This window comes from Ceratotherium simum, chromosome 1, assembly GCF_057802395.1.
Source record: "Ceratotherium simum simum isolate JZ-2026a chromosome 1, ASM5780239v1, whole genome shotgun sequence".
In the NCBI taxonomy this organism is placed as follows: Eukaryota; Metazoa; Chordata; class Mammalia; order Perissodactyla; family Rhinocerotidae; genus Ceratotherium; species Ceratotherium simum.
This window is the reverse complement of record NC_141900.1, coordinates 29,306,213-29,328,744: the sequence shown is the minus strand read 5'-3', so window position 1 is coordinate 29,328,744 and position 22,532 is coordinate 29,306,213. Positions and strand designations below refer to the sequence as shown.

Below are 22,532 nucleotides of genomic sequence, written 5' to 3'. Positions count from 1 at the left end.
TTTTGATCTTGCTCTATTTTATTATTTTTTTTTAATTTATTTTATTTTTAATTAATTTATTTATTTTTATTTTTTTCCCCCCAAAGCCCCAGTAGACAGTTGTATGTCATAGCTGCACATCCTTCTAGTTGCTGTATGTGGGACACGGCCCCAGCATGGCCGGAGAAGCGGTGCGTCGGTGCGAGCCCAGGATCTGAACCCCGGGCCGCCAGTAGAGGAGCGTGCACACTTAACCGCTAAGCCACGGGCCGGCCCGGTCTTGCTCTATTTTAAATGGTCACATTGTCTGCCAGGCCTTTGAAGAAACTACCAATAATGTGATTATTTTAAGACTACAAATACAAATTTATTTTTGATAAGTTATGTATAAATAATTGTTTTTTAAGAAAAAAGAGATTTGAAAAACAAGATAGCTTTGGTCATAACAGTAAATTCTTTCCACAGCAACAACTATACGTCGGCTCCACGGCAGGGGTAGCCCAGCTCCCTCTCCACCGCTGTGACATTTACGGGAAGGCCTGTGCGGAGTGCTGCCTCGCCCGAGACCCTTACTGTGCCTGGGACGGCTCTTCATGCTCTCGCTATTTTCCTACTGCAAAGAGGTAGGAGAAGTATTAGAAATAAATACAAATATTGGCTATTTATCTTACCTGATTCCATTTTTGGAACAGCTTTCTTCATCACCTTTTTCTAATGAATAAGTGGTTTTAGGGGGTTTTGTTTCATTTCTTTCCCTTAAATAGTCAAAACAATCAGAAAAACATAATAGGGTAGTTGGGTACTAAATGTAATGGAACAAATGGTTTTAATAAATTACTGAGGGAGATCTGAAACATCACAGTAATATCCTTGAACGTTTACTCTTCGAAATCATGAAGTTTTGCAACTTCATTTTACACAAAGGGAAACTGAAGGCCAAAGCCACAGAGAAAGTCAGGATCAGAATCTAGACTGGGCCTTGTGCCTTTTTACCAAAATGCTCTTTTGTCCAAAAATGCTCTTCTTTTTCTATCCAGCAACATTCTATCCTGGTTTTAAATTTTAATGAGGCAATTTGTGTCCCTGCATGAATGCAAAATTCTCAGAGAAATGAATTTATTTACCTTTAGAGTCTTAGAGAGTACACAGGGACCCAATTATAAACAATCAAGAATTTTTTCTAGTTTTGAAGGTATCACATTTCTGTACGTGATATATATAATTTTGATTAACTAGCATCAAAATATATCTTTATTGGATCCAGAAATTTTAATGCCACTATACTATCATAGTATCATCTTGCATTTGCAGTGTTTGAACTTGAAATATAAAACCATGTAATAAATATCTATTTATTAATCCATATATATGTATTTTATAACTATTTTAAGTATACTCTTGATAATGCTTAAAAGTATTTTTTTGGACATACTTTAATAAAAGTTGCTAAGATATACCTAGAAATTTATCTAAAACAATATAAAAAACATAACTAAGTTATTGTCTAGGAGATTGAAAGCTTTAGAAACGGACATTTGATCATTCAACGTAGTATTATATTCAGAAGGTGTAGTAGTGGTTCAGAGAACTCTTAAACACATCCTAAAAGTTGTACACAAACAAAAGTAAACTAAACTTTTGCTTTAAAAAATAAAAACACTTACTTCATTTGACAAAATAGTCATCTCAACATATTCTCTGCTTCTCACTTATGGCTACCTTTCTCTGTGGATATTTACCAGTGTTTAGGAAATGAGCAATGATAAATGAAAGTAATATACAATATCTTGCTAATATAAACCTAAAGATTAACGGTATGCACATCAACCTATTGAAACATAAAATAGAAATCAGCATTATTAAGCCACTGCATTTTAGGAGCAATAAAATTTATTTTGTTAGTTTTTTATTATAGCTAATATTTTCAAAGAAGCTATGAACATGGATTTTTTTCATTGCTAGTGAAGTGTGTTCTACACCTTTAGATTATTTTAAATGTTTGGAAAAATATTAGGGGAAAGAAATAACCTGAATGTCTACTTAAATCTTTTGATCACACAATTTAGATAACATTGACCATAGTGTTAAATCATCTACAACTTAAATCTATCATATATTCAGTCCATATGGACTAAAACATGGTATCTTGTTAATAATAATATTAAATGTAAATGTAGCATTAGCTCATACCATTTAATAAATACTCACAATTTTCTTAAGCCTGCAACATTTAGAATTGAGATAACATGTTTGTATTACTTTCGTATACCTATTGATTTTGTTGGAAATTTAAATTTAAGATAAAACCTTTGTGTAGAGATAGTGTGTTATTGATTAAAGAAACCATGGATAGTTTAATAAACAGCAATATGCAGTTTTTACAGCAAGAAAATTAAATTATTTAAGATTAAAATTTTATGATTCTTAAATTCATTTAGCTCTACGGGACTTTTAATGTTACTCAAAAAATGAAGAATTAATGTTTGAACTAAAAACAAGTATTTCCTTTCCATGTGAAAGTGTATAACATTACTTAATTTAGGAATAATCCATTTGAATTTTAAGCTTTTCTTCAAAAGAAAGAAGATAAAAATAAGATCATAATATATCTGTAATAAATTAAAAAGCTGTATATGATTATACATTTGAAATGTATTTATTGCATACCTACAATCCAAGATTGAAGGAATTAGCATTAACACGTTTTTGTTGTGCCTTACAGATTTCACTTAATCCAATTTCATTTGTCTTTGAAAAGGATGATTAGAGGCCTCGCAATTTATATATTCTTTGTGATGGCATTTTTCAAAAGCTTAAATGGAAGTAAAAAATGCCTTCCCAAATGCTATGTGGTTCGTGTTTCACAAGTTCCCTTGTTGGCTAAATTTTGAAATGTGCAACATCTGTTTGATGGTCTCACCAAATCTACAAATAGAAATCTATAAATACTTTGGACTTCTAAATTTATGAATACAGTAACAAATTCCATATTTGCAATTCTCAGTGGCCTTTGTGAGAGCTCTTTTCGGGGATGGTAACTAACTTTGCACCGAGACAATACCCATTAAAATAGATGCAAAAAACAGTTGGGCAAGTGTTCCCAATCTTTTCCAGTCTGATACACATAACCAATCTCCAATTTTAGCTTCTCTTTCAAACTACACATATTTTTTGTGCCACAATGGCTGGAACCAACCTCCTCCTTCCCTGTCAACCATTAGCAAAGTGTAGAGAGAGGACGCCCAGAATGTACTGCAACTAATATGATCTAAAATTAAAAACTAACTTAAAAAATAGATTCCTGTCTTAATACTTTTAAATTTAACAAAAGTCTACTTAAGGGATGATGTATAAGTATTAAGAGAAAGAGAACATTCATGTGGATTTTAATTTTCAAGCTTAGTCCTTCATTAGTGATCAGAGAAAATGTTTAATTCTATTTATTGAAGTAATGGGTTACTATTCTATATTTAGTGTTTTTTCCTCAGAATTTAAGATGTTGAGAATTTTAGAGTTTCTATATGTTAGATTCTTATTCATTGACATCCAGTAGCAAAAAAACATGAATTTTCTGTTATCAATACTTTAAAAGACTTGTAATGCATCATTAGTACATTTGTCTACTGGTTCCCATTTTGATCATCTTGAAGACTGCTTTTACAGGTATAATGAGCTGCTTTTAAAAAATCTTTTAGTCAAATGCAGATGCATCTCTTTCTGTAAGCTCTTGGAGTCTTTGATTTTTGATTCTTCTTAACTCTTGTGACAAATTCCCAAGAGAGAATAGAGAGACAATAATACCTTTTAAATGTAATTATTTTAGACGCACAAGACGACAAGATATAAGAAATGGAGACCCACTTACTCATTGTTCAGACTTACAACACCATGGTAAGTTACAACAGTTTTCATCTTGTAACCTGCTAATAGCAGAATGAAATCATAAGAAATAATGCATATCCACACATATGCATGTAGGGCACCCACCTCTCCCAGAACACTTAAAGGAATGCAACTGAAGAGACAGAAAATCTAGGAGAAAGAAAATTCTAAAAAACATAAAGCACTGAATTCTGTTTCATTATTGTAGATAAGGTAAGTTCAAGATTTTAGACCCTTACGAGACTTAAAGCTCAATTTTCTCATATTAACAAAAAGAAGGTTTAAGCAACCTGAGTGGTAGGCAACAAAAATACTCATTTAAATATATCAAAGAAGAAAATGTGGTCTTAAAATAAGCCATGCAAATCATTCATTAATATGCTGATGATATAGACCCAATGTATTGTTATTGGGTATCCTAGTCAAGTAGAAGATAATTCAGATCTCTTCACACTGATTTACTAGTAGGATGTCCTCTTGAACTGAGGATTTTGGAGCAAGTTCATTTTATGCTTCTTAAAACATGTCAAGGCCTATTTAATGTCAAGTTGCTTGTTTAATGCTGCAATATCAACCAATCTTCATTTAAAATGTGGTAAATATCTCACTCCCCCTACTTTAACCCTTTACAAAAACAATAATGAGGCTGTGCTTCCCTCTACTGGGGAAACTTATCAATGACATGACTGCTAATGAACATTCATAGTTAAAAATGGCTAAAATGTCAAATGTAAAACATTTGACATGTAATTGAACGTAATTATCCTATTAACTTTTTTTGGTACCTTTTACATTAATCCTAAAAGAAGATCTAATATTTTTGTCAATTAACTTGGGTTTGATCTACTAATTCTGTGGGTAGAATGTTCTTGTTTCATAAATGTTACGAAAGAAAACGCACTGCACAAACCCGGCGTGCATTCAAAAACCCAGCTACCTCTCTGAAAGTCAGATCCCCCTGCTGTGTATCCTGTACGTGCGGGTGTCTGATTCATGAGTGAATTCACAGGGTTGTTTGGGGGATGCCAATACCAGAAGACAGGTAGCCACCAATTGAGCCTATATTTTGGATCCATTTTTGCTTGCAAAATTTTCTTGCCAAGGACTTTCCTGTCTGTTATTGTTCTCATTATGAAGAAAAAAGATGTCACTAAATTGAAGCAAATGTTATCAGTTTTTTTGTTTGTATAGATATAGCGCATTATTGACACACACTTCTTAAATTTTTCAAATTGCATATTTCAATTGGACAATAAAACATTCGCTAGTCTTCCTTTAATCTATTTCATGTAAAAATATTGAGTTTTGATCAGCACTGTTTAAGCAATGCAGGATTATGAAATAATAGTTCATTATAAAGAATCTACTTGCTTAGATATGGAGAAGCTAATGATAATATCTAGCAGTAAAAGAAACAAGACGATGTAACTAGAGCTCATTTCCAATCAAACTTTAATCTCCATATCAATATGGACCTTGTTATTTCGCTTACTCTTATATCTCTAGGGCTGTAATAGATGCCATATCATGAATAGTGTAGATATTTAATGAATATTTGTTGAATGAATAATCTAATATTTCAAGCTATAGCATAGATACTGTTTTTGTTTTTCCGTAGAGATTTGAGCTAAGTAGCATCTATTATTTATTGTGAAAATTATTTAAGTCATACATTGTTGTTATTAACACCATCATATTCAGAAATAGAATATCTCTTAAACAAGTCATCAACCAATTAACTAATAATTATTATACACCTCTATATGTAGGATACTATGCTATGTTTTGAAGACTGCTAGAGAACTATATATATATTACTGATATATATATCTCACTAGTATATCTATATATCTGTATATATATATCTTTATATGTATCTTACCGATACCTTAATTTGTTTAGCAATCCAGTCCCTTCATAGACTCAATATTTTTCCAAAATGATATATATGCTAGAATTATGAGTGTTCATATATGCAAGGAAAAGCTGACCAAAGGCATTTTTATTTTTTAAAAAGAGTGAGACTTGGGATAAATAAATATTGTTGACTATTGAATGAATGGGCTTTGGAGAGTGCTTCAGTTGTGTTTTGATTAAATTAGGGTGGTGAAAGCCTGTAAAAATTGGGAATGTAGAATTGCTTAGCTATAGAAAATAAAATGAACGTGAATCAGTTTTTCTCCTGATTCTTCAATCAGAGTGCATGCTGTAGGGAGGAAAGGCAATTGCTGTGGTTCCATGTTACAGGTCTTTTTTTTGAGGACGGAGTGGATAAACAACTCTAAGCAGATGCTTATGATATATGGGAGGAGATGGTAAAATAGTCCCAGAAGCTCTGCAGCAATAAAACATTCCTTTTTTGAAGGCCTCTTTACTCCTTGTCTGCTTGTATTGCTAATTGACCAAACATAAAAAATATACACCATAGTTTACAGTAAATTTCAAATGTTTGGCAACTAAGTCAGGCATTCCCAAATGGCCAGGCTGAGTCTTACCATTAGGAATCAGTGAAATATCTTGGAATAGGTGATGTCAGTATTTGAAAGTAAAATGGCAAAAATCCAGAGCCCAGCCCTGTTAAATCATATATGTTGTCTTGCTAATGTCACATTTCACATTCAATAAAATATATGTGCTCACATGGAAACATATAAAGATACGAGATGTTTTCACAGAAAGCTGCTAAGCAACCTAAAGCCAAATTACACACTTCAGGATGATCAGTTCCAGCTGTAACGGTAAACATATTCTGGAACACTCTATATTTTACATATCCTGAAGTTTTAATAGAGAGACTATACAAAATAACGCAGAATTAAGGTGGAAGAAATTTCACTCTCAGTGACACCTTTAACACTTACTCAGCGCTCTGTTCCATCTCATGTAAAAACAGCACTAATGTTGAAATGGCCTAGGTGAAACAGAAAAATCTGAGTCCACTTCCCCTTGGTCCAGCATACTCTCCTCCATCGCTGGTGGCTGTTCACATAGGGAAATTTTAGTATAAAACCCTAAATATATATGTGCCGGCAGATCTTCTTGTCTTCCCACTCATACCTCATACTGAATGCTAAAGAGAAACCTCAGGTTGTTTCCAATATGTTCTCTTCCCTAAAATAACTGTTGTGCACACAATTGGAGCTTGTCTGACTTTGCATTCAAGAGCATTAGTTGCTGAGTCAATTTACCTTTAAACTACCTCCCATTTCCTCTTCTTTACTAAACAAGAATGAGCCGCACTATGATCTACATGTCCAGAAAGGAAAAAGCTATACCATAAGTAACAACATTTTTAAAAAATTAACGTCATCTTAGATTTTTTAATCTGTGAAATATTTTATGTCCTAACTTCCAGTTTAATGCCATCACTGAGTTTCACTTCATAATAGTTCTCTTGGCTCTTCTACATACATGCATTTTCTTTTTAGCTTCCCACAGTACAACTCTACAGAATTCAGTCTTCTTAATTATCTCCATGACTAGCTCATCTCAATTTATGTCTTGGTTGGCATCAAAATCATTCCAAAATTTCATAAGATATCTTTGGCAGTGTCATCTTGATGGTCTGCAGAGCTATAAATTTAGTATTTTGTAGCAATGCTAATCTGGTCTGTGCTTTACCTTCTTTCATATACATATAAAATCTAACTATGAATCTGAGCATTTAGCCCCAAGAGAAGCCTCAAGATTTGGTAGATGAGCATGATGTCAGCCTTAAAAAAATCCCTAACTTTAATAAATTGATAAATTGTATCAAGTCTAAGATGTCACTGAATGTAAGATGCACCATTATTTTATGTACTGCTGAGAAAGAAAAACTGCCCAAGATGAACGATCTAATAGATGGTCCCAGCATCAAGCCAGGACACAATATGTTTCAGCATTAGTGCAAAGGAGAAATAAACTCCCATGCAGAAGAAGATAGCAAGGAAATTTGCCTGTTCTGACCATAATCATGGATGGTGGAAAAGGGGGAAAGAGCAGTCTTTGAACTACAAGATGGTACTCATGAAGCTTTACTTTCTGAATTCACACCAACAGGGTGGACCAAAAACCTTAGACAGAGATATTAACTTAAAAAGGTATTAGAGTAGTAGGATCTCATGTGTCTGGCAGAAGTAAGAACTAATTCTTTCCGGGAAACAGCAACTTCAATTCAGTTGAAAAGCAACTGTAAGACATATTCTGATATCAGAGTTAAAATATAAAGAAGTGTGCATCCTAGAATGAAATTATTAAAGTATTATTTTCTATAATTTTTGTAAACTTTTTTTGAAACTGTTTTCACTGGAGATAATCAATCATCACGAAAGTCATCTTCTGCTATTACCTTAGGCAAATAATTCAATTATTCATAGTATATGTGTATGTGTGCAAGACATTCACAACATATTTCTAGCCAAATGATGGCTATCACATGAATAAGAAGTTTGAAAATTTTTGCACTATCATTGTTCCTTGTTAAAGTTTTTAAATATGTCATTGGAGATCACCCAACTGTTTATACACCTATAATTTAACTGTTGTAAACGGAAAGTTTTTAAGCATGCTATATGTTTTTAAATTCCGAAATTTATAAGGAACACATATTAAAATACAAGATGGTATTTTCATTATTGTTTATGGAAGGTTTCTACTTCAGCAAATAGGTATTTTCCATTATCTCCTATCATATCTCTTGGGATAAAGTAAATTTAACATTAAAGTCCATGTTTCCTGATTTTTACATGTAAAAGTTACTATGGTCATTTTACTCTGGCATATAGGTTATATGTGCTTTCTTGGTAAAATATTTGCTATAAAATCATGAAAATAAAACATTTCAAATGTTCAATATAGACTAAATAAATAGTATAGCGGATATCTTCATATTGTTACTGCTTTTTTAAGTAATTGAATTTCAGCTGCTCTATACTAAGAAGCATTGCAGCCTCTGATATCACAAGATATTAAGCACAGTATTACATATAACTATTAAAATGGCTTCATAGTCAACTTCATAACACATCAATTTCATTTTCACATCTTAATAAATCTCTAAAAAATAAGGTACATGTGATTGTCTCAAATACAATAATTACGTATGAACAATAAAATTAAAATACCCTGCCCCTAGTTACGTGTCTGTTTATCCATCTACCTATCTGTATACCAATAAGAACATTTTAAACACAAATCCACAGGAATCTGTGGATTCAAGGAAGGTTAGGAACTACCTGAATTGTAAAATTCTAAATGCTATATTCTAGCTGATAATTATTTCCCAGCACCAAAGACAGATCTTAATTTAGGGCATAAAACAAAGTAGTTTAAAATTTAAATTTATTTTCATAAGTTGATACATTGAAGTTTAAATTTTCTCTAAGACTTCATTAATTGAATCTTTTTTGTACTTGACAAATGGATGTATTAAGCACAGGGACTTCAATTCACACATACGCATGCATTTCTGGGTGCATTCATGCATGCACACAAACTCACATTCAACATTTACTGAGAAACTGGTTGGTATTAGCATCATACAAAACACTGGAGAAACGTTGTACAAAGAATTATCTTGATAAATAAGCAAACATAATCCCTGTTATATAGTTTAGTATATACTGTAGAATTTGTTTTAAGTACACTATAGTATATGATATTATTATATCTGTTGTTAGCCATCTTAATAGGTCGAAAAATATACTTGAACATTAAAGATGAATGAAATTTTTATTTTCAATTTTTTTATTTTTAAATATTGTATGTCTTCTCAAGAGATATTGATTCATCCATGAAATGACTTTTCAGCTCCTGCTACTTAAAGAGATATTATTCATTCACTTGAAATCAAATTAGATTCTTTTCTATTGATAAAGTGCCTGTTGAATTTCTGGAGAAAATCATCTAGATTCTACTAAGGAAAATCTAAGTCTAAGTAATAATGTTTATACTTAAGAAGTACATATCTACAATTTTCCATGTCACCAAGAGTTGCTGGGCAACATTTTCTTTCCTCCTTTGAATAACTTTTAACAGTGAATATTATTATTATTATTATCATTTTTGTGTGTGAGGAAGATCAGCCCTGAGCTAACATCCATGCTTATCCTCTTTTTGCTGAGGAAGACGGGCTCTGAGCTAACATCTATTGCCAATCCTCCTCCTTTTTTTTTTCCCCAACGCCCCAGCAGATAGTTGTATGTCATAGTTGCACATACTTCTAGTTGCTGTATGTGGGATGCGGCCTCAGCATGGCTGGAGAAGCGGTACGTCGGTGCATGCCCAGGATCCGAACCCGGGCCGCCAGCAGCAGAGCGCGCGCACTTAAGCGCTAAGCCACGGGACCGGCCCTAACAGTGAATATTATTGAGAAAAATATTAAAATTGCAATATGATGAAAACAACTGGAATTAGATTTCTTTTTATGCAGTTCAGCAACTAACTATATGTGCTGAATATTTAAATAATTTGCAACCATTTTCCACTCCCCCAAATTGTTTTACTTTTATATTCATTATTTATGAAATTTAACTCTTTAATAACCTAAAAAAGGAGAACATCAAAAATGATAACAGAGATCAAATAGTTGAATAAATATATAGTTCACTACCTTACTCATCTCTGTCTTTTCTACATGACGTCAAATTTACTAAGATTGTTACATTATTAACATTTCAATCTTGGGAGACATTTATGGGGTTAAAATGGAGAGTGAAATAAATGGAAAGCTGAAATGGGATGCCTTCTGTTTCTGCTATATTGGAAGAGAATCAAATACTAAATAAAGCCTTTAGCAACGTATTTCTGACCAAATGATGGATATCATGACTTTTTGTTGTTACAAAAGGAAGCAATTTATTTAACTTCTTTCTTTCCTCCCATTCTTTCTGGTTTATTAGCCTCGTTTCATTTTCATAAATTATCCCACTAAAAGAGGAAATGATTAATTGAAGATTGCTTCCTTAAAAACATTATTTCTTGTCATTAACAGCTGTAACATATTGTAGCATTGTGTTATTTAAACACACTGTGGTGCTTTTAAAATAATCTTAATGTTTGTTGCTTTCAATTATTTTGCTCTAACTATTCAGATTATTCAACACATGAGAATTCATTATGCCAATTTGAACAACTGTACCCTTCTTGTCTACTGGTAATTTTCATGACAAAAGTGTCTATTCAAAATAGTTGCTCTCTAAGTATATTTAAAAGTGGATTAAAATGAGATTGCTTTCTTTCTGGAAATTTACAGGGTTAACTCATTGGCATGGACATCCTTTAAAGATACAGGTGTCCCTGGAGATGTGAGAATATATTCATATGATTTCTCAAATCTCTTTCTCTTCTTATCATCCCATATTTGGAATTTTTGCTTTTGAAATATACCTGATTAGTCATCATCTTCTCCCACCATATCTCAAATCAACTCTTGTAACATCATAAAACTTAACAAATTTAGAAGATTTGAAATGTTTACATTCACCAGCAGTTCAATAACATATTCTGTCATAATCAGGTTTATAAACTCTATGCCCTTTATAATTGATTAAACTTTTAATCATTTCTTTTATGTAATTACAATAACTCTGTGATTTGAGGATGTCAAAGTTACATGAGATTTCAGCTTTTAAATGCAATGTAAATAGTTACCTGGATTTGCCATTCAGCAGACATCAGCTAAGGGTTCATGACCACTTTGTGCCAGGATTATGGAACATACACTATGGAGGAAGATAACCAGATTAACAAATAATTGTAACAAATAAGACTTTATGTGCTCTAAAGAGGTATGTAAAAAAAGATTTTTAGGAAACATAGAAGTGGAAATACTTTCTTTGATGCTAGTGGGGGAGTAGGATTGATGTTGGGAAGGAGTTCATAATTTGTCTCAGTGTGGATTCGCAATAAAGGATTTTAAGTTTTGAATTAACAGTTGAAACTATCACAAGAACAGCAATAACAATATCTCCGCACATATTTATGACTTCTATGTCCAGACGTATTATTTTTATGTAGGTATATTTTAAGAACATTGAAAAAGATATTAAAACGGGTTATAAAAATTTTTTGTTGTCTATAATTGCTAAATGACCTAATATATTTAAGACAGTTTGTAATTATTTGATTAAAAACAAAGATAAGACAAAGATGGCAATAATGTCACACAGGCATAGCAGGTATACTGACAGAGAACACAACCATGCATGCAGCAAGAACATATCTACCAAGAAGCTATAAGGGTGAGACATAAATTTGTCTAATGAGTTCTTTTAGCCGATGTAGAGGGGGAAATATGATCAACTGATGAGTCACAAAGTTCCTTAAAAAAAATCACTTGTTCGAGAGAATCTCAATAATTCCTAAAAACTGAGACCAGAAAGGAAAATTTCTCAAAGATGAACATCCAGAAAACACTGCGGTACAATGACCATCATATTCTACAACATTGTGACATAAACACAGTGAGCAAATCCATAGAGTATTGCTTATGGGCTCCCTCAACATAGGTAGGGGGACCCCACCCAATACAATTCCAGAAAATCAATTATGTCATAGGATTAACACAATGTGTTCCATGTAAACTGCTCTGAGATCAACTAGTTTAATCCAGAGGGAGATTTTGGATTATACTCAACCCTGAATATGCAAGATTTCATATCCTTCAGGAAATCTTTAATCAACAGTGTTTTCTCAGTTAAGCTTCCAATTTATATTGGGTAGTTATGAGCTCCATATTATATGCTCTGAAAACACTTATAGCTATGCTAAGCTGCCATTTCTATGCAAAGCTGTTTGCTTTAATAAAGAAAATGGTAGCATCTTTGACATTGAAAGAAAAAAATTGAAAATCTAGTAAGGTTAGAAGACAAGAATCAAAATATTGTTCCTGTTTGTAAATTTTTTTTGAAAGAGAGAGAAAAACAAAGAATTATTGGAGGACAAGGGGAAGAAAGGAGGGAGAAAAGGAGAGAGAGAAACACATTGTTATTGGACCTCTAATGTTTTCTGTGTTGTACAAAATTTACTGAAGCAGTAGAGTAGAAGGGTCAGGAAAGGGAATGGATATTTACTGAGTACCTTCTAATCATTCTTTCTAAATATTTATTGAGTATCTGTTTATAAGGTGTCAGGTTTGGGGAAATTAACAGAAAAAATGTTTACAAGTTGTTACATCTGAGAACCCAAATTATATGAATGCTTGGCTGAGCCCACTTTAAATGAAAGTTCTGGTCCTGAATTACAAATTGTTCATGATAGAAACATTCTGCTGCAGAGGAATTAACAGAACAACTATAGTTAGTGGAAATTTACTTTCTGCAATTATTGCTGATGGCAACAGAACCTAACAAAACATAAAATAGGTGAATCTCAAACCAAAGAAAGACAACAGTGCCTCTGCATACTGAGTATGATTGAGAGTTAACATGACAGGACTTTGAGCTCCACTACTTACTAACTAGATTCTCTTTTGCCTTTATTTGGACAAAGGAGAGAAAGAAAGGGCAATTTAGAGGTGAATGAGTCCCTGAGGTATTGGCAAGAGTAGTTACGAAGGCAAACTAACTAAAGGTACCAGGCCAATAAACCAAATTTGCCAGTTATGATTCTTATCTCACTCAAGTGGAAAAGTACCTGAATGTCATAATGTTTCTTGAAAAAGTCCATGAACTGTTGCTATATTAAACTAAAAACAACTTGGTATAAATTCTTGGTTAAATCAAATAACATCCTACATTAGATTCTACTATAGATAAGTAGCAGATGAAATGAAATATTTTTTGAATATAAGAAAACATTTACTGTTAAAAGAATTTTTTTTTTTGTACATTGGGAAACATTTGCTGTCACCAAAGGAGATCTTGAAGAGAAACTAAAAACTGAGCAGGTTTCACAGGAGTATAAGAAAGGTTAACAGAAAGCTCTCTATGGTTCAGGTAGAATGATGAAATTAATTGGGAAGAAGACAACTTAGTGATTTTTTTCTAAGTGTACCTAATCAATGTTACAGTTATATTAAGCTTTCTTTTTTCTTATTATACAAGTTACATTGCTCTTCTTAGCAGTGTGTCAACTAATGTACTGAAGGATTTAAACCGAGTTCTATGTCGGAGAGCAGTTACTTACTGATACCTTAGATTTCTGTAGATATCTTTAGTAACTTAGATTAGGTAAGAGACAAGTCAGTTATTATCATAAATTTCTACAAGAAAAGTAGGCCTGGGAGGCATGGCTGATAAGCCAGAAGAAACTGGTGGGTCACCATGTTGTTTGTTTCTAAATCCAGTGGGTTTTTTTTCTATGTTATCATGCCATCATACAGCTTATGATTCCTTAGTATGTAGAGATTGAATGAAAAGTTTCTTCCTAAAAGTGAAAGGATTTCTTTTTTTTAATTAAAATTTTTTCTTTTACTTTTTAAATTTTATTGGAATAAGAACACTTAACATGAGATTCACCCTCTTAACAAATTTTTAAGTGTACAACCACAGTACTGGTCACTCTAGGCACAATGTTGTACAGCAGATCTCAAGATCTTACTCATCTTGCGTAGCTGAAACTTTATACCTGTTGATTAGCAACTCCCTATTTCCCTTTCCCCCCAGCCCCTGGCAACCACCATTCTGCTTTCTGCTTCTAGGGGTTTGACTATTTTTAGATTCCTCTTAAGTGGGATCATACAGTATTTGTTCTTCTATGAGTGGCACATTTCACTTAACATGTCCTCAGGGTTCATCCATGTTGTTGCATGTTGCAGATTTCCTTCTCTTTTAAGGCTGGATAATATTGTAAGTAAAAGGATTTCTAAATCAAAAAAGTTTATACTGCACAGAAATTGCAGAAAAATTGTATTCAGTGCACACTGTATTGATTTCTGTGACAAGGCATTCTAATTATTCATGGTAGCTCCTGAAATACAGGAGATTTTCCAGCCCCTGTTGAGCATAGAGATTCAATTCATCTCTATCCAGGGAAGCAGATGCCTTGCAAACTAGCACAGCAACATGTGCTATTCATAACATATCTATTCAATCAAAGACATACAAATAATTTCAGAGGGAAAAAAAACACTACCGTATTCAAAGTAGATATTGACACACAAAGATGTGTATCTCCAATATGAAAAAAAAATGTGACTTGGAATCAGTTAAATAGTGTTGTTTCTTTACATTTCAGTCATTTCCTGTTTTTTCCTATTTCCAGGGGATTGATTTTTTAAGTAAGAAGGGACAGATAGTTCCCAATGTTAGAAGAGTTTTGTTTCACAGCTAGGGCAGTAGAGGAAAAGGCAGTAAGGTTGACATCCCTGGAGATAGCAAATGGAGACAGAAGGTCGACCGTAGGCAGGATGAGAATAGGAGATGATGGACACAGGCCATGTACAGGGCTTGGATGGAAGCAGGATTTTGGAAAGCTTTAAACCTAGTGAGAGCAAATCATACTGTCTATGACAGACAAAAGTACTCAGTTGATTATAACAAGAGTAAAACTGTCAAAGTGATGCCAAAAAAAGTAGGAAACATTTTTTTTAATTAAAAATCTCTCTGAGTTTGAAGTAGAGAACAAAAATTTTTCATCTGTCTACACTGTCAGCTCTCTATGCATGTGAAAATGTATTTATTATTTTCTAAATTAATTTAATGAGTTCCAGATTGTACAGGATGTCAATCAGGAAACAGGATTATACAAGATAATAAGGAGTTTCTCCTCTAAATGAGTTTTACCTAGACTCCCTGTGTCGTACTTTTGATCTTCACTGTGTTTCATTTACCACTTTGAAGGAGGTTACATAAAGGGTAAAATAATAGAAACTTAATCAGGAAACAGATTTTATTCTTGCTGCATTTTATTATATTCTCTTGCCATGTTCTTTAGCCTAATTCTTGAAAATAATAAAAGATGTGTCATTTTAAAATAAGGACAATTGAAACCACATTGCATTATAATTGTACATCTTTCCTCTGAGCCGTCCCAAACATTTCACACCAATTGATCATCAGAACAAACTTGTGGACTGTTTAGAGGTTATTGGTAGGCAGTATAAACTTCCTAAACTCTACCTTCTGTAAAATACTAGATAAATACTATTGGTTGGTGAATTTAATTTTACAGATGAAAAAGAAACACAAAGAGGCAAAATAATTTCTCAGAAACAGATTCTTGTTTCCAAAAATCCTATCAAATAACTTTTTGACTATTGTACTAGTAATAGCACAGTATGAACTGGCCCCATTAGTCAGAGCATAGAGTGTTACAGTGAAAATAATTTCTTGGTGAGTATTATCATGGCATATAAAGATGTATAGTTATACTTCACACATGACTGATTTTGTTAATGTAAAGCTTTTTTCTGGTAGACAAATCTCTGCATATGCTTTATATAACCCATACCAAAATAATTAGTCTACTTGGGTAGGCACTTGGGTTCTGAAACCTTACATCCATGACTTTTCTGCCATCCTCAATCAATTTGGAAAAACTTCCAACTTGGCAACAAGTTTATCTCTTGAATTTCCAAATAAATACTTTGGAAAGTTGAGTTTACTTGTCTAACATTTTCTCATTTCATTTCCTCATCACCGGCCAGATAATCACCATGGCCACAGCCTAGAAGAAAGAATCATCTATGGAGTGGAAAATAGTAGCACGTTCCTGGAATGCAGTCCAAAATCACAGCGAGCTCTGGTCTATTGGCAATTCCAGAGGCGAAATGAAGAGCGAAAAGAAGAGGTAAAGGGATGAAACTATCTGGATTATTTCTATCTAACATATACTGTTATATGACCCTATCATGGTTGACTTGAGGGGGGAAAAAAGTACTTTGAATCTTTATCTTTTTCTTAACCCATCAATAGCTCATTCATTAAACAAGTATTCATTGAAGGCTGGTTATATGACAGGCTTTGTGCTAGAATTTGAAGAAACAAAGGTGAACCAGTAAGAGTTTTGTCCCAGAAGCCATTTGGGGATACATTTTAGAGTCTTGTTTTTACTTCCTATAGCTATCTACAAAGCAATTATATTAGCTATCTTTGTGTACAAAAAAAAATAAATAAAATCCTCCTACTAATTTTAACTTTCGTTCAATTAATTCTGCTATCCAAACGTGTTTTCCTTTCTCCGTTAACTTCCTCCTCAAATGGGGAGGGGAAGTTTGGGGAAGGGAGTAATAGATTTAGGATGAAGGATCTCAGGTCCCAGTATGAAGTCTAATATGAACTATGCCTGTAGCATCAGACAGATTTCCTCTACACTGGATCCATTTATTTCTCTGTAAAATTTAAGAATTGTACTCAGACAATCTCAGTGAGTACTCTGAGTCTTTAAAGCTTTTTAAAAGCATTAAATAAGAGTAACCAAACTACGTAGGTGATTTGTAAATGTATAATGTGCAGACAATTTGACAAACGTAATCTGAATATAAAGGTAAAAATCCTCCCATTATCTTCTTTGACATTTGAAGCAGTCTTGAAATATGTAATCACATCACATAAATGTCAAGGTTGATTTTATGTTACCAGCTTAGGCTTTCAGAGATCTCTGTTGTAAACTGTATTCAAAATAAAACTGAAGTTAGATATATTGAAGAGCATATCTTCATATTTATGTTATGTCTAAAACCTTGGAATTGAATAATTAATTATTAAACATGTAATGTCATGCTTTTTTCTGCTTGCTCAATGGCTGATTTATTTTTTCAAATCTTATTATAAGTTTATTCTCATGCTACATTGTTTTCTAGTATTATGGTTTTGCATTTCCAATTCCTGTATTTAATGTTAACTTTCTTCTGTATTTGTATACCTTCTTTCAAATTTATAAAATAAAGTATATCATTGTCTTTTCTTCCCATTATCTTGAATATTTTAAATTATTATAATGAGAAATTCAATTAAAACGGTAGACAATTAGTATTTTGCAATGCGTCTTAAAAACAATTGACAGAGTTTTATAACTCTTTTCCTTCAGGGGAAAATGCTATCATTCCTCTTCAGCTAGAAATTTTATTAACTGTTAAAATGTGCTTAAACACGTAATCTAAATTTTTACTGAGACAGAGTTTCAGAACTTATATTCCTTTTAAATATATACATATTTTTACCACCTTTTTTTTCTTCTGCTAGATCAGAGTGGATGATCATATCATCAGAACAGAACAAGGCCTTCTGCTGCGTAGTCTACAGCGAAAGGATTCAGGCAATTACCTCTGTCATGCCGTGGAACACGGATTCATACAAACTCTTCTTAAAGTGACCCTGGAAGTCATTGATACAGAACATTTGGAAGAACTTCTTCATAAAGATGATGATGGTGATGGCTCTAAGACCAAAGAAATGTCCAACAACATGACACCCAGCCAGAAGGTCTGGTACAGAGACTTCATGCAGCTCATCAACCACCCCAATCTGAACACAATGGATGAGTTCTGTGAACAAGTGTGGAAAAGGGACCGAAAACAACGTCGGCAACGGCCAGGACACACCCAAGGGAACAGTAATAAATGGAAGCACTTACAGGAAAATAAGAAGGGTAGAAACAGGAGGACCCACGAATTTGAGAGGGCACCCAGGAGTGTCTGAGCTGCATTACCTCTAGAAACCTCAAACAAGTAGAAACTTGCCTAGACAATAACTGGAAAAAATGCAATATACATGAACTTTTTTCATGGCATTACGTGGATGTTTACAACGGTGGGAAATGCAACTGAGTTCCACCAATTATAAATGAAGTCCATGAGTAACTTTCCTAACAGGCTTTCCTCCTAATACCAACACCTAATAGAGGTCAGGTGAACACAGATGTTCACTTTAGCAGACTTAATGTTTCCTACGAGATTTTATTGTACAGGTTTCGCTTTCTTCTTTGCCTGAGAAATAAAAATGTCATTTGCCATATTGCCATCTAAAGAAGAAAAACTGCATTAGCAAAGCCATTTTATTGAACTGAAAGTGTAAAATAAACTGCATGGATTTACTAAGCTGATGAATATTCCAAAATGTGGTTGGATTCAAGGATATTTTTTGTCTACCAGCACTCATGTTTATACGTACTGGAGGAGTAAAATGATACGGAATGAAACGGTCTGTGGAAATATAAAAGACAGAAACCATTCATCATCCAGAAGAGAAATGGAATACACTGATCTACTACTGATGTCTTCTTTCAGCTTTGATCTAAAGATGTATTTTATTATAACTATAATTTAAATGTACCATGACAAATATACAGTAAAAATTAGCTCTTTTCTAAGCTAGAGTAGGTCTTTGTCTTACAATTATTGTGCTATATAGTTTTTGTTTTAAAAACTCCAATTGTGTGCTGCTTTTTTTGACATTTTGTCTTCAGTTCTGCAAGAAGGATAGCCAATATTGTTCTAGAAACATATATACATTATTAACAGTTAACTCCTAAAACCTGGATATAAATTATGCTTTATTTCCTCTGAGGAATTCAAACAAATAACACCTCCCCTTCTTTAAGTATTATCTAAATTAATTTTAACCTGCATAATGTTCTCAGAAAAACAGAGCATTTAACCAGCAAAAAAAGGGAAGAAACAAATTGATTTGTTAAATGCATTTTGTTGTACCTAGTGGATCAAGGAAGAAAAAAGGAACTGTATATTTCATGGAAATAATAAGCATTGTCTTAATATAATGTTAATAGAAAATGTCTCTTACTTCTGTGCTTGAATCTCTGCATGATATGTGAGACATAAAAACGCTCTCATGATTCCATTAGGAATCTGTGCCACTTAATTTTTTTGAAAAGAGAGAGATCAGTAATATTCAGAACAACAGCTTAAAAGCAAATTTCCCAACTGTTTACATATGTATCAACTGCCTCTTATCTCACCGTGTCTAAGACAATTATCTGTCTAAAGAACACATGATTCTTTTCACATCGATGGGAGTGACTCTTATACAAACTGTTTTCCAGGACACAACTCACACTTAAAACATATAAAACTCTTTGTCTCCTGCAACAACTTATAAAAAAAGGTAAAAAATTATTAATTAAGGACTTGCCTGCTTTATTGTCCTAAGGTGATTCCTTGTGAATCATTGACTTCTCAAGGAATGTGTAAGGATGTCTGCATCTTACACATCTTGAGGATGTGTAAGACCTTCAGCATTACGACACGGTTTCTTTCGCACTGCACTCTCCTTTGCAGGAATCCCTCCCTAGGGCCTTCATAATGCACAAAAATGCAAAGGAAACATCTTATTGCTAATTAATGAAAGCGGCATTGAAATTCTAACTCTAGATGTCTTGGGATTCTAATTAACTCAGCATTAATTTCTCACCTCCGACTACAGTGACTTTTTAAAAAATTCTCTATCAGCTGAAATATTTCACAGATGGAAGCTCATGTTTCAGTTTTAGTGGTGACTTTGAATAAGCAATTTGTTGACGCTTGTTTCAAATGAAAGCCTAAAAATATTCTACGTTCAGTTTTAGGCTCTATTGAGTAATACAGTGTTACTTTTAGAAGTACATGGTAGCTGAATTTTAAATTATTTAAAGGACACACTCCAGTAGAGAAAAAAAACATGTTTGAAATATAAATCAAAGAACAAAGAGTGCTGCAAAAATAGATCATTCTTTTATTTTCGTAGAGTAACTTAACTGTACTAAAATTCAGTGTTGCATTTCATTCTAAATTTGCAGCTGAAACAAATTTATTTGCAATAACAGAAGTATCTTAGTTCTTATTAGTCCTCAAAAATAAAGGATTTAAAGGGATAGAAGTTTTCTGATAACTTCAGGAGGCCTTCCAGTGTCTGAATGCATTTTGTTTAGCATTATGAAATATCCATAGAAAGAAAGTCTAGACTTCAATTAAAAGAAACAAAAACAAATCTACTGGCATGTCTTTCTTTATAAACCATCAAATCTAAGTTTTCAGAGAAAATTATAGATATAACTTGCAGGTAAATAACTCTTATTACAGTCATAATCTTCTGCCAACGTGTATTGAGAGGGACAGTTTGCAAGAACAGTAGTCAATGTCCCGTTTAATTTAGTTTTAATAAATTTTGGCATATGCGTGTATCATCAGAGTTGAAACTTTGTTAAGAGACTCATGTGACCTTGAGCAAATTATGACAGCAATCTTAAGGTAGGAAAAAGGTACATCACAGCAGAGAAATTATGGCTCAGTTGAAATCAAATGTAAAATGTAAATGCACACTTAATGCTACTTTAATGTATTATTTAGTGATTTTTTAATGATATGTGTTTAATATTTTTGCTACCTACACATTAGGCAAAAGAGATGTAAATAATTTTGAAAAGAAGAGGAAGAACAGTATAAAATGCAAGTTTTTATAGGTACTCCATTTCAGTGTGTTCAACATCATCCTAAAATGCAAGATTTTCCCACCTGGGTGTCAAGGTGGCTTATGTGCTATTTAAGGGCAGAAGGTGTGTGCCCAATCAATACGCATGTTTTTTGCCAGGTAGTAAATATGTTCCAATCTGTATTTATCATTGCATTTCAGATGGGAACTAGAAAACTGGAGAGAAAATGTAATGAAATTGCTGCTGTAAATTATTCCTTTTAGCATGTATTCAGTTGCTAAATACACATTTCTTCAAAATATTTGAATTCAGATGTCTTTACTGTTCCCTGTAGCATATGGTGTCAAGGAACAAGTTTAGAAGGAATAAGTTTAGAAAATGTTGAGAACCAGAGTCAGGTTGCTACGTAATCAGCTAGCAGATTTCTTCATTGTAGTCATCTGTAAACTGGGTTCTATATTTATGGTGATTATGTGAATTTTTATGCCCTTTAAATTAAGTATTGTTACTTTTATGTCATACCTAAAAAGGAAATATGGGGATGAAATTCTATCATGTCGTTATGATAATCAGTTTGGTTTTATTCAGGATCTACAAAGATTCCCCATAATTGTTATGGAAATTGCCTATCCTGAAGGTCATAAGCAAGCATTTTACTAATATGGAGTGATTAGTATAACATTTTGAAATTTTTGTTTTATGAATTCATTTTTAAACACAATTTGCATTCACTTTAATGGAAATCTATCAAGTTTCATGGCTTCCAAGACACACGTAACAAATAGAATTCAACGTCATCTTATTGTGTTATAATGTGTTAGATATAAACTGGCCTAATGCCAAAGACATCTATGCTTCTTATTTTAACTTTGTTTGTAATAATCATTTAAAGTCATTGTTAACGTTTGCAAAATACGTGTTTCCATAAAGAAGAAAACATTATTTTTCAAAAAATCTGCAAAATCCTATTAGTTTATTTGATTTCTAACAATTTTCTTATACTAATTAATTAAAGAAACATACTTTTTTAAAATTAATATGCTAAGAGGACCCATAAATGAAAGAGAGTGAAGCCACAGACATGGTGCCTCATATAGTACGGCGATTTTCACAGTCAACCTGACCAAACAAACACCTTGGTTTTCATTTCAAACGTGCAAGCACACACAGGCACAGGTACCAAATTGAATCAAACCAAACAAAAAGATGATTTTGAATATAGAGAAATTGGGTTTCTAAACACTTTGTACTTTAGAACCGGATTCCACCTGTTGGATTAAATTCCGCTGATATATCTTGTCTGTGTACTATGCGCTAGGCACTGGTAGGTGATGAGGATACTCAGATGAGTGAGACAACCCCTGTCCTCAAGAGCTCACAATGAA

The 22,532-nt window shown here is 33.0% G+C and overlaps 1 protein-coding gene across 2 annotated transcripts in view; it reads left to right on the top strand.

Annotated features, from left to right (window-relative positions):
* Positions 1-21,448, top strand: part of SEMA3A (semaphorin 3A) — a 223,502-nt gene extending 202,054 nt beyond the window's left edge. For both annotated transcript variants that reach the window (XM_004431297.3, XM_087445785.1), the window contains exons 14-17: positions 445-602; positions 3,803-3,870; positions 16,430-16,572; positions 17,967-21,448. In XM_004431297.3, coding sequence (XP_004431354.1) covers positions 445-602; positions 3,803-3,870; positions 16,430-16,572; positions 17,967-18,422 — 825 coding nt within the window. In that variant the 3' untranslated portion in view covers positions 18,423-21,448. The remainder of the gene's footprint in view (positions 1-444; positions 603-3,802; positions 3,871-16,429; positions 16,573-17,966) is intronic.
* Positions 21,449-22,532: the final 1,084 nt, after the last annotated feature.